Below are 12,940 nucleotides of genomic sequence, written 5' to 3' on the forward strand. Positions count from 1 at the left end.
TTATACAAATGGTATAGTTGAAGACAGTTTTACAACGCCAAGCCTTAGGCCAAAAATACATCCTGTATGAAATTCATTCACTTACTCAGTGTCAATACATAACTTGAAATAAACAGGTCATCCTATACACGGAAATGTTTTCATTTTCAAGCTGACTCGCAATCTCTATTGAACCCGCCTGCATGTAGTTTGTGGCACGAATTGCATCAGTAATTATAATGAGGCAGACATAATGATAGCGGCATGAAATGCATTTCACGTTCTCGCATATGAACAAAAACTGGATTCAACTTAAAGTCCCACGGTATTGTGTCAGTATGTCACGTTTGGGTTGATCGGGAAACCCAGAGGTTTGATGCAATGGTAACACATATCACAATAGACCTTTATCATGATGCCTCCATCTTGGTCATATTCCTCGTATCGAATAACGATAATGAATGCTAATAATCATTTCGCAATTAAGAACCAGACTATTTTGTTCTTCCAGCCTCGGTGTGGTAACATTGATATAAATGGGAGTAATTCAAGATGGCTGCACCAGTATAAAGGTTTATACAGTCTTTCAGATAATCAAATCAATCCCAAATTCTAGCTCATCTTTTATTATTGTACTGCATCACGTCAATTATTTCACCTTGTACAACAAAAAATGTATTATCATATTGTAGGTCAACCGTACAAAGGGCAATTTGCCAATTATCTGATTAGGTATAGAAATTGCTAATCATTTGGATAGGATGAATATAGTAGTCCCTAAGTCAGATATCATGGTTGTATGGTAAATAACTAGGCTGGTCGTCATGTATGCAAACGATCGGTGTGTGCCATCAACACAAGGAAATGTAATATCGGAAAAACCGAGGCATAATAATAAACGAAGGAAGGAAATGGTATTATGAGAATGCCGTGGTGGAAACGTCATTGATTTCACGATGAAGTGAAAGATTAGAGGCTGAAAGAGTGAAGGGATGCTTGTAGACTGGATGCATGTAGTCTACTACTAGCCATAGCTTCGTGTGTATTTAAGCTACATACAAAACATGCCCACATAAATGTAGGCACTTAAAACACTCTGTGGACTTTCACACGTCCACAGTCCACACAGTATTTTTTTTAACAGTGTGAAGAATAAGATTTCCTTTAAAATGTACGAAACAAAATGAGTGTCCACAGAGTGACCAACGCAGAGCTCAGTGTCCTTACACACTGGAACTTGTGGGGGTCCTGACAACAACATAGCACTATGCAATCTCAATCGGAACAATAGACCCCACAAGGAAGTTCTTTTGTTTTGAAAAGGAACACTCTAGGTCTCTCAATGTAAGACCCTTTAGACCTGATCCGTAAGGATGTATGTGTATTTTGTAAAAACATTAGCGTTGGGGTTTTTAGGTGTTTGTTTAACACTAGTGTTATACGATGATGTAGCTGAATTAATTTATGCATGCTCAGATGAGAAACCTCATATACTGATGGCAGAACAACAAAAAATGAACACGAAGCCGGCGACACACTGTGCACAGCATGACAGCTCTTTCTCCCTCAATTGAAGACTATCTAAGGCACAGGTCGCCATTGTTGGGTTTCCGCTGATCGTGTCAGCCCAGCGAGCTTGACCCGTTTTCTTGCTCGCGGGCACCAGTTGGAGGGAGGGGCGCTGGCCAATGTGTCTTATCTACAACACAACCCGCTCTAACATGTAAAAGCGTAATAATAATACTTATCATCTAGACTCGCGTTTCAATCACTCATACAGATATTTTACTCCCGGTGTTTTTTTTTTTTTGATACACATTTTTTAGAAATGGACTCTGACTTACTTCATTTGTTTGACGATTGTGCTTTTCCCCGATTCCCCGGCACCTGTGGAACGAATAAGAAACGGGTTTTAGACCCCGGCCCCATAATGAGGTAAAATGTTAATGGAGCGAACGAATTTGACTGACGGCCGTGCAGGCCATTATAATACTCGCGACCACTTGTAAACATCCTTGCTTGCAATGGCAAAGCAAATCACTCAAATCCCGTTGCTTTGAATGGGCTGCAACATCCTTAGTGGTGACTAGAACACTTGACAACACAATGCATCATACAAGAAAAATGACAAGCCCACTTGAGCAACAATGCAATATGGACAATTAGCCAGGTGGCTGAAAGAGAGTCTTGTATATCACAACGTGATATAAAAAAAATATCTACGTCGTGAAGACTAACAAGTGAATACCGCGATGTGCTCAAATCATTGCATGAATATACAGAGCGTGTGAGGTCCGGGTTGATTTGCGGGTAGGTTTGTCAACTCACCCAGTAGTAGTAGCTTAACATCCTTGGCTGCTTGCAACCCGTCATCTTTTAGAGTCTTGTCAATTTGCCGGCTTTTCTCGGCGGCCTCCCGATCTTCCGCACTCATAGTACAGCCCATCTTGTTTAGGGTGAGGCACAGAGCAAATCGTATGCAACAAACAGCCAGCGAATTCGGGCCGTATTTTGTCCAGTACGAGCCGCTGTTAGTCAGCCCTGTGACGTCTAGCTAGCCTGTCCAACGCGCGTTGATATATCGTAGGGTTGTCCTGTGACGTAAATGCTGAGTAAATGAGTTTGGTTGCTGTACACACAGCCGTCCGTATGGCGAGGGGCACGTATATAGCAAGGTGTGGTGCATGCTACGACTATACTGTCTTGTTGATTGGCATGACAACGTCACGGCATACATCGCCGCGACCGATGCTGCTGCTCAGAGTTCTAGATGGATTATCGCAGACAGTCATTTTTGCACCAGATACTGCACCTTCACAACACTCTAAGAAAACAACATGACTGCTGTGCACATCTCCTGGGTTACTTCTGTTTAGTGTCTATTCTCCAGTATTTCTCGTCCATTTTACCGCGTATAAAACTCCCGAGGATGCCTCTCGTCCTTCTTTAGCAGGAGCAGGTCGACTGTGTAGAAAAAGGGACGCAGTGTTGCCCAAGGCAGCATCTGGATGATGTAGAGAAACGTGCGAGTGTACTGACTGATATGAATGCACACACGGACTACCAACAGACGGGTTATAAGTTAAGGCACGTGCCTTTGGCATATCGTTTACTGCCAAGCAATACCCTAAACTACAGACAATGGGGGAAATTATGCTTGTGTGAGGACAGAGTATAGAACGCCTCTGGTGTTCGGGTTGTTGTTGTCATTATGAGTATCGTTCACTATTATGACAATCATTTTTTATGACCGCCACATCATCACCATCTTGGCAGTTCTCCATCACCATTACCACCGCAATCTCCGTGTGATAACTTCACCATATAAACCACCATCATCATTGAAGTCACCATAGTCAGCAGTGACAACAATGAATTATCAGCTTCACCACATCTTCATCACCATCCTATAAATCTTAATCAGACGTTTTCGTTGCAACCATCTCTAAAACCCATTATTATTTTTAGTTATGCGCCAATTTTCATCACCACAGAGTTGTTATAATCGATCACCATGGTACCTTGTGCCACGGTCAGTTTGGAATGCTTTTGTGTATGTTTAGTATTGTTTGTACATGCATTTAGTGTATTGTGTTATGACGTCTGTTTTGTTTTGTTATGTCTGGAGGCAATATGTATTTGTTTGTTTGTCTCTGTCTGGCGTTATTTGTTTATTATTATACCGCCTCTATTTCCCGCCTTCGTGCATCACCAACCTCCACATTACTTAAGCAGCATGCAGCATCAGAGTCCAGCTTTCTCCAGAAGACGATCAAAGCATACTGATCGAAACGTCGAGTTGAAAGCAACGGTTCTTTTCAGAACCACCCCAACTCATTAGAGATATTCATTACATGGTGTTACCGCAAACCTTTCTATAATATTATAATTACATTTCAATAATTAGTAATCGTGTTTTTTTTGCTCTTGGAAGGGCAAAAGCGAATGATATTCTTTAGATGCAAAATTTGAATATAATGCATATGTTAATTTTATTAACTTTTTTCACCATTGCCCAAATCTGCCTGTACTTCTTATGTTATGTCAGATTTTTGGCCCCAAACATAAAAAAATATAGATTGTTTTGAGTGAATGGTATTTCACAGAGTATCACCGCTCTAACGAAATTTTTTTTTACTTTTAATGGTCAGAAACCATCATATTTTTATGACAACAATTTAAAACGTTTCTTATAAAACACATAAGAATTGGTCACGTGATAAATTGTCGGGATCCCGACAAAAACTTATTTTGAGCACTTTATTTCACTTCTACTAATAATTGACTTTTTCGAGCAATGGCTCAAAATGAAAGCTTGTAACTTCGACCCCCATCAAAATACCTATTGAATTTTAAATCAAAAGTTTTGGGTCAAATCGGCCAAAAAACTGACAAAGCATCTTTAACAAGCATGTTTTTATTGGCATTTAGTTTTCAGAGTCATTACTAAACGTATACAGACCCTTTAATTCGCGCAGATAAAAGCAACAGGGGCTACAGTGCACTGCAGTGGAAAGGTCTATGTATAATAGTTGCTTGAACTATCAGAATATTACAGTGTACACTATTGGTAATTGTCAAAGACCAGTCTTCTCACTTGGTGTGTCTCAACATATACATAAAATAACAAACCTATGAAAATTTGAGCTCAATCGGCCGTCGAAGTTGCGAGATAATAATGAAAGAAAAAAACACCCTTGTCACACGAAGTTGTGTGCTTTCAGATGCTTGATTTCGAGACCTCAAATTCTAAACTTGAGGTCTCGAAATCAAATTCGTGGAAAATTACTTCTTTCTCGAAAACTACGTCACTTCAGAGGGAGCTGTTTCTCACAATGTTTTATACCATCAACATCTCCCCATTACTCGTTACCAGGTAAGGTTTTAAGCTTAAATTATTTTGAGTAGTGTCCACTGCCTTTAAAAAAACCATTAGATACATTTGGCGGGTTGGCGCTCATTTATCATTTCCGAACGTATTTAGGGCCTACCCCCATAACCTTTCGTGCAGAAAGGTACACTTTAACATAAATGTACATGGTTTTCATCAGTAGTAGTATCATTACGGTTTTTACAAATTGATATGCAATCAAGCAATGAGTCGTTTGTCGACCCTGGTAATTTGTACCTTTTTTTTAAAATATAGATTTGAAAGGAGCATAATCTATACTAGCCTTGCTCAAGGCAGTCGCATTATTCACTCCGAAAAGACGCCGCTGTAAACACCTTGCGTGGTGCGTGTATAATCACACCGCATGACCCACCCGTAAACACTATACACACTGTCACATCGTACGACTACTGTGCACACAAGTCATCCGCACTAGTACCGCTAACCGCATGAGGAGGCTGTTGATACCACCTTTGGTTCAAAAATTGTGGAAGTAGAAACGCCAATAAATGCACAAGAAAATAGGCTCTAATGTCGAGTTGTTTATTGGCAATACATTGGCACATTTGATTTCAATGTCTATTCTGATGTTATTTATCAGTATCAATATAAAACATATTATATTTTGACATTTTAAATGTACAAGCAAACAAAACATTTTTGAAAATTTCACCCCTGGTCTTGGCTTGTCCGTCCATACTGATATTTTCGACAAACGTCTATAGTTTATAGCTTGATCGCATCATATAGAACTGTATAGAAACTACCACTGACGCATATAGGCAGACCATGGAGGATGAGGATACACGTTATAAAGGAACACGTTGCCTTGGATCGGTTGAGTTGGTATTTGAAAAGCGTTTGTAACCGTTTGTTATAGAATCCATATGATTATAAAGATATTTTAAAGGTAGAATATAATGATCCACACAAGTATCACTAAAACTGCGTGGTTTTCCATTTACCTCGTCGACAAACACGGTCGGCCATTTATGGGAGTCAAATTGTTGACTCCCATAAATGGCCGACCGTGTTAGTTCGCAAAGTAAAAGGAAAACCACGCAATTTCGAGGCAAATGTGTGTGGATGATTGTATTCTAATTTTTAAACATCTTTCTAACCATATACATTTCATAACAAACGGTTACAAACGCTTTTCAAAGACCAACTCGACCGATCCAAGGCAACGTGTTCCTTTAAAGAGAATTCACGTCAAATATTCTGCTACAATTTTTGAAGGGGTCATAGATTTTTGGAAGAGTCTAGCATGTGCTTTCTAGAGACTTTGGGGTTCGAAACTAACGTTAGCGTTGAATTGTGTTTACAGAGTATGCGATGAGAAGTTGTCGCCTTCTTCAGTTTGTACGCAAGAGACCTGTGCGTGTGAAGTTCCTTATTAAACTTATCAACACGGTCAATGTTGAGATCTTAACTCAGGTACGTATGGCAGACTACAATAGTAGGTATTATAAAACTGACATACAGATCCTTGTCATTTGATTGGAACTTACTTCACGTGACATTCACCATTACTCCCATCCGCACCGGCGATCAAAAATACATATTCGCCCATGGGGGAATAGCATTTCCCATTCGGATCATCCTTGTTCCTAATGTTTTTGAGCAGTACAGCGCCGCCGCGCCGCTGCTTAAACAAAGGAGCACCTGTGCAAAAGGTTGTGATCCGATTTGTGCATTGAAGATGCAACATACATGAATTATGGTAGTTTATATGCATTGAACGTTTATGACTCCCCAATGTCCACATCTCTTTACAACTGGCTGGCTAGTCTGGCACAATTTTTTTTCCTGGCCGAGGTGCAGCCCCCCCCCTCCATCTCCCCACACACGCATACACACGATTCCTTACAGATGCTAATATAATTTTAAAACCCAAATCAAATATTTATTGGCCGCCGTTTCGACCCTTGCAGAGTCTTTCTCTTGAGGCCATTAAACAATTGTTTTGCATTTATACCATGCGTTCCTTTTGCAACTTCTCTCATCTAAATTAAACAATTGAAGAGGGCGCACTGTAAAATGTTTTCGTGGGACAAACTTTGAAATAGCTGGTTTATAGGCATACACACTTGGCAACATGCAGAATTGACAAATAACCCGTCTATTATACTCCTTTAACTTGACATAACTTTCTTGTTGCTTCAAAGAAACTTGTGCGTTAATTGTTTATAAATATGTTTAGTTTTATTTGCTACTCTTATTAAAACAAAAGTTGGATTCACATGCTTGTTTTGCTTTTATTTATTTGTCCATTTTCAGTCTGTATCCTACGAGCTGGGCCGATTTCACAAAGAGCTAAAATTGATCGTAACTGCAAATCAGTCAGTTGCTTAGTACAGTGTGATGTCACAATGCAAATCACTACGGTGATACTGAAAATTTGTCTTGCGATGGATTTTATTGCTTTGTGAAATCGAGCCCTTGGCCCTAGGTTCTCTGAACTGCGGAACTGGGGTTTGTAAGATGGGGAGACTCTGGGTTTTAAAAGTTTTAAAGTTCAAGGTCGGTTTTCTTAAAAACAACTCCACAGTGTTCCCTGATTGATTCGAAAAACGTGTTTAAAGGGCTGGTAGTAAGGCACTTATTTAAAATTCCCGGTGTGTATTTTTAACATGCCGAGAATTTAACTACTTCCAAGTTGCCTGTGGCAATAGCAAGACCTGCCGATATGTAGCAGAGGTGCCCCCCAAATGTTCCCATCAAACACCAGTAATCATTTTGTACAAACGAAATGTATCCTCTGACAAATTCCGGAGATTCCTGACAGATTCCCTGAACACCGCAGAGTCGCAGACACAATAGCCCACTACAATAGTTGGGCTAAAATGGCTCTCTTTTAGCATCGGTTTTATCAGAGTTGCCATTTAGACCGATGATAAAGAAGAGCCATCGCCCCAACAACGTGGTCTATTCACACAAAATATTAAGCACCGAACGCTCAGCACGGGCTCAACAATGACATGAAGGTGAAACAGAGTTCAACAAATTCAGATGTAGGAAACTCTTGTGGAAAACTGTCCATATCCTGATACCAATATACCAATTGCGCTACGCAATGCTTACATGTGATCACGTGCCCTATAGTGGGTATAGAAAAACACCGCTACACAGTAAAGACATGTAAAGACTCGTACCGATGGATCACAATTGGCTGTATTTTCAATAAATAACACTTTTAACTAAACACGGAGCCCTTTTTATTAAGTTAAATATTGTTACGTTGATTTAAATCACATTCGCTGTTTGATGTTTCCAGTATTCTACTACAAACGAGGTTTATTTTGAGAGAAGGGTTACCGAGGTTTGAGCGAGCTCCTCACGCGCCGTTGCGTTGTGCACGGCGTGAAGTTGGGCTGTGATAATGGAGATCGCGAAGTTGTCCGACTCATAGCTGACAGCTACCCCTTCCAATAAAGAATTTTGAGGGTGAAAATAAAGGGATTTGCAGCTTCATAATTTGATTTTTTAGTGAAAATATTGACAGGAAAATCATTAGAATGGGGGCAATGTATAACCACACTTTCCGTGCACAAACACATGCCATCGTGTGAACTTCTCTTGGAATTTCCTTTTTTTGGTGGAACTTTGTTTACCCATGCTGGCATTGTTTAGCCATCGGTAAGGTCTCATTATGACATACTCCGGAATATTCTTCGGTGATTTCAAGAATTGAGTCTTTATTGAGCCAAACATTGCAACAGTAATCGTGTCTTCTTATGGCACGTTTATATGCAGTACGCCGTGTTTGTTTACACTTTACCCACTATGTCACGTGAGGCACGGAGCGCAATCGGTATATATTGATTATGACCATGAAAACACCAGTTTTTAAGTACCAACACTGTAGCGCAGTGCGTAAGGTGCTGGGACTGTTTCAGCAACTCGGATCACCCGGTCCGGGTTCGAATACCGTCTGTCTCTAATATAGATTCAAGGCTTTTTGCTGCCCCTGATGGGACAGTGTGATTGGGATCTGCCTTGTTTTTTCCCCTAAAGGGACAGGGCCCGCGTGGTGGCTAGGGTTCGAGGCAGGGGGGGATGTGCTCTGGGTCGGATGCAAGTCCTGAAGGGTTCTATATGGCAAAGGGGAGGGGCCAGTGTGTGCCATTAACTGAACCGGCGCCTGAATGCCTGACAATTCCGGAGCGTAACCTTTTATATTTTTCCACTAGATTAAATAATTTGTATGATTAAATTTCTTGATTTAGTTTTTTCCCAAATATCTCTTATATCGTTGCGGTAAGCGCTGACAAACCATAGGGTTTGAACTGCCTACAGCTACAGGGCAACCTCGGTAGTCTAGTTGGTAACACACTGCTCTAGAATTGCTAGGGTGCTGGGTTCGAATACCACCCGAGTAACATGCCCGTTATACTTTTTTTTTCACAGGCCTCGGGAAAGTACTGAGTAAACAGTGCTAACACACATCGGTGTATGGGTAAAAGCCAAAATTATTTTTCGTTATATATTAATTTACTTATTTATTTATTTATTTATTTATTTATTATTGTTGTTATTATTATTCATCACGCATACTGGTATGACTGGTATCTGATCTCAACTGGTGTTCCAACATTTGTTGTGTTTCACTTTTAATGAAGACGGGAATAAAACTGAGATTGGGAAAATCAAAATCTATCTCTCTCTCTCGCAAGACGCGCTACAATTCTAGATGTGGTTTTCACTTTGATACACACTTTCGTCCCCAATAAGTTCTGAATTTGCAGTGCGCCATGTTTGTTTAAACACGTGGACACTATTGGTAATGACTCGAATCAATTATTAGCATAAAACCTTACTTGGGGACGAGTATTGGGGAGAGGTTGATGGTCTAAAAAATTGCGAGAAACGGCTCCCTCTGAAGTGCCATAGTTTTCGAGAAATAAGTAATTTTCCACGAATTTGATTTCGAAACCTCAGATTTAGAACTTGAGGTCTCGAAATCAACCATCTAAACGCACACAACTTCGTGTGACAAGGGTGTTTTCTTCTTTCATTATTATCTCGCAACTTTGATGATAGATTGAGCTCAAATTTCCACAGGTTGGTTATTTTATGCCTATGTTGAGATAAACCAACTATGAAGGCTATTCTTTGACAATTGCCAATAGTGTCCATTGCCTGTAAATTCTCAACAATAAAAAATGAACTAAAATGCTTCACAAATTGCTTAGATCTTTCCACATTTATTAATTCATATCAAAAGATTTCAATAATCATAATGGGTTAAATTGATCTATTTTACATGAATGAAAATAATATAATATGTACAATTATCAGTAAAATATAATGTTATTGCTTTACATGATACGAGTTCAATTAACATACATGTTTGTAGGTTTTAAATGTATTAGAATCACTAAGATTACGATCAAAATAAGTTCATGCTTTATTTGATCTTACAATATTATTTGAAAAGATTTCATTGATCAATTTAAGATCAAAAGAGTCAACTTTGTTAAAAAAAAAAATTAAAAAAAATGCGGCTTACACAACATTCAAACACAACACACACGCACAAATTATGAGAGTTTGAACAGGTTCTCCAAAAACATGGTTTGAAATTTGAACAGTAAATGTTGTCGAAGAACTATTAATTGGTTGATGCAGCATAAAGCATTTTAACAACACTTACTTCATAATTGTAAATCAGTACCTGTTTGCCTGTATTGGGAGAAACCAGTGGTCACACAAGTATTAACCCTCCGATAAGACTGCAATATTTGTCATAATGGCCGTTCACTAACTAACTGTGTTTCCCTTAAAGGGACACATTACCTTGGATCGGTCGAGTTGGTCCATGAAAAGGGTTTGGAACCGTTCGTTATAAAATGCATATGGATAGAAAAATGTTTTAAAAGTAGAATATAATGATCCACACAAACATGCCTCGAAATTGCACGGTTTTCCTTATATTATGTTGTGAATTAACAATGCACACCACTTTGTGGAGTCTAGTTTTTGACTCTATAAAACGGCAGACCTGTTAGTTTGCAAAGTAAAAGGAAAACCACACAATTTCGAGTCATGTTTGTGTGGATCATTATATTCTACTTTTCTAAACACCGTTCTAACCATATGCATTCTATAACAAATGGTTTCAAACGCTTTCATGGACCAACCCGACCGATCCAAGGCAACGTTTAAGAAACCGAGTATCTGTACAGGGGTATAGGCCTATAGTTGTAAAAATATAAAAGAACTGAACATCAGGTTAGCACCGAATCTAAAATAATGTTACCATCTAGCATGGTAACATAAAAACTTACTTGGTAACAAGCAATCGGGAGCTGTTGATAGAACTGGCACCCTCTGAAGTAACATAGTTTTTGAGAAAGAGGTAAGTTTTCTCTCAAATAATAAAAGGCTTCCGGCCTGAATAAATTATTTGTTTACCCATCTGAAAGCAAACAACTTAGTACAAGGGTGTCATTTCTTTCATTATTCCCTTGCAACTTCGATGACCAATGGGAAACTTTGAGGCGCTAGGTGGCAGCAGACTTACCAGGTAAATTTCCATTGTGTATGTAGTTCTGAGCGTGCGCACATTATCGAGAACAATGGATTTTACCTGGTAGGTCTGCTGCCACCAAGCGTCCTGAAAGTCTCCCATTGAGTCACACATTTCACAGACTTGTGGTATTATGTATGTTGGATTACATCAAGTGAGATATTCGTCTATGGCAATTACCAAAGGTGTCCAGTGCCTTTAAGTATAATTGTACTACATAAAACATGTAATTTTGTTTCTACTGAGGAAAATGGAACTCTTTTAAATAGTAAACTTCCAATTAGATAAATCCAACAATATTTGGGCCATCACAATTTTCAGCATTTTTCTTTTTTGAAACCTCAGAGAGAGAGGTCGGATTGTTTTCCCTCACAGCCTCACTTTGGCATGGAGGGAAAGCAAAATGGCTGTACACTCAGCCTGCTGATTGACCATCACATAGTACATGTATATTAATTAGGGAATAAATGTGTAGCGACTAGTTCTTTCACGACCGTTTAAAATAGGAAGGGTCGAATTGCCGCATGATAAAGGCCCGAGCCGAAGGCGAGGGCCCTTTATACACGGCAACTCGACCCTGCAAGGTATAGTCTTGGTGCATATTCGCTAGTTTTCCTTTCACACACAGCGCAGCCAACTCACCGACAGCGCCTGCATCGCCTGTAACAAGAAACGTCTTGCATCAAGACTAGCGTGGAGTCTCTGCTCACAACCGGTTATAAACACTGGTTATTATCAAAGGTTTAAACACCCCCAGGACACGCTCTTCAGCAATAGGAATAGCGAAACTGTCTGAGGTATTTATGAATAACTTATAATGCATTCTAACAAGAGTACATGAATACAGCACTGGAAAACAACAATTCTGTACAACTTAAAATCACGCCGATATTTAAAAAGTGAATTTTTTTGACAATAGTAAGGACAACTTTGGTTTCTATTATAATAATGACCAGTGAAAACTATTTATACATCTTAAAAGAAACAGAAGAACATCACTTCGGTTCGTATAAATGACCTAAAATAAACAAGCATGGTAAACAAATACCATGTATAAATATAAGAGTTTGAACCTTGACCTTTTAAAAGACAATATGTCAATTCTAACCAAACCATTATTTTAATTACCATGAACCCCAGTGGTCATCAATTGTTGTCAAGTATTTTGCCCTGCCAACCATGCCAGGCACAACTCATGTAGGTAGCAGACTCCTACTAGTGTCATGCACTAGTGGTGAAGGTAATTTTTTCACCTTAAAATTTGAATCTCAGCAAAGCTTCAGACTTGAAGCCTTTCCGCCGAGGCAAGTGAAGGCACACACATTTGTGCAAAAAGGGTATTTTTGTTTTTTTCATTATTTTTTGTTCGCATCATTAATAAACAATTGAGCCCAAACTTTCGCAGGTTGATTATTTTTGCTGCATTTAGTTGGGATACACCAAGGGAGAATTACTGGTCTTTGACTAATACCAAAAATATACACCCTGCCTTTAAAGGCAGTGGACACTAATGGTAATTGTCAAAATCCAGTCTTCTC

The 12,940-nt window shown here is 39.3% G+C and overlaps 1 protein-coding gene across 1 annotated transcript in view; it reads right to left on the reverse strand.

Annotated features, from left to right (window-relative positions):
• Positions 1–3,166, reverse strand: part of LOC117289234 (guanine nucleotide-binding protein G(o) subunit alpha-like) — a 40,843-nt gene extending 37,677 nt beyond the window's left edge. The window contains exons 1-2 of the mRNA XM_033770257.1: positions 2,308–3,166; positions 1,824–1,866 (exon numbers count right to left, since the gene is read on the reverse strand). Of these exons, the coding sequence (XP_033626148.1) occupies positions 1,824–1,866; positions 2,308–2,425 (161 nt within the window). The 5' untranslated portion in view covers positions 2,426–3,166. The remainder of the gene's footprint in view (positions 1–1,823; positions 1,867–2,307) is intronic.
• Positions 3,167–12,940: the final 9,774 nt, after the last annotated feature.

This window comes from Asterias rubens, chromosome 4, assembly GCF_902459465.1.
Source record: "Asterias rubens chromosome 4, eAstRub1.3, whole genome shotgun sequence".
Lineage (NCBI taxonomy): Eukaryota > Metazoa > Echinodermata > Asteroidea > Forcipulatida > Asteriidae > Asterias > Asterias rubens.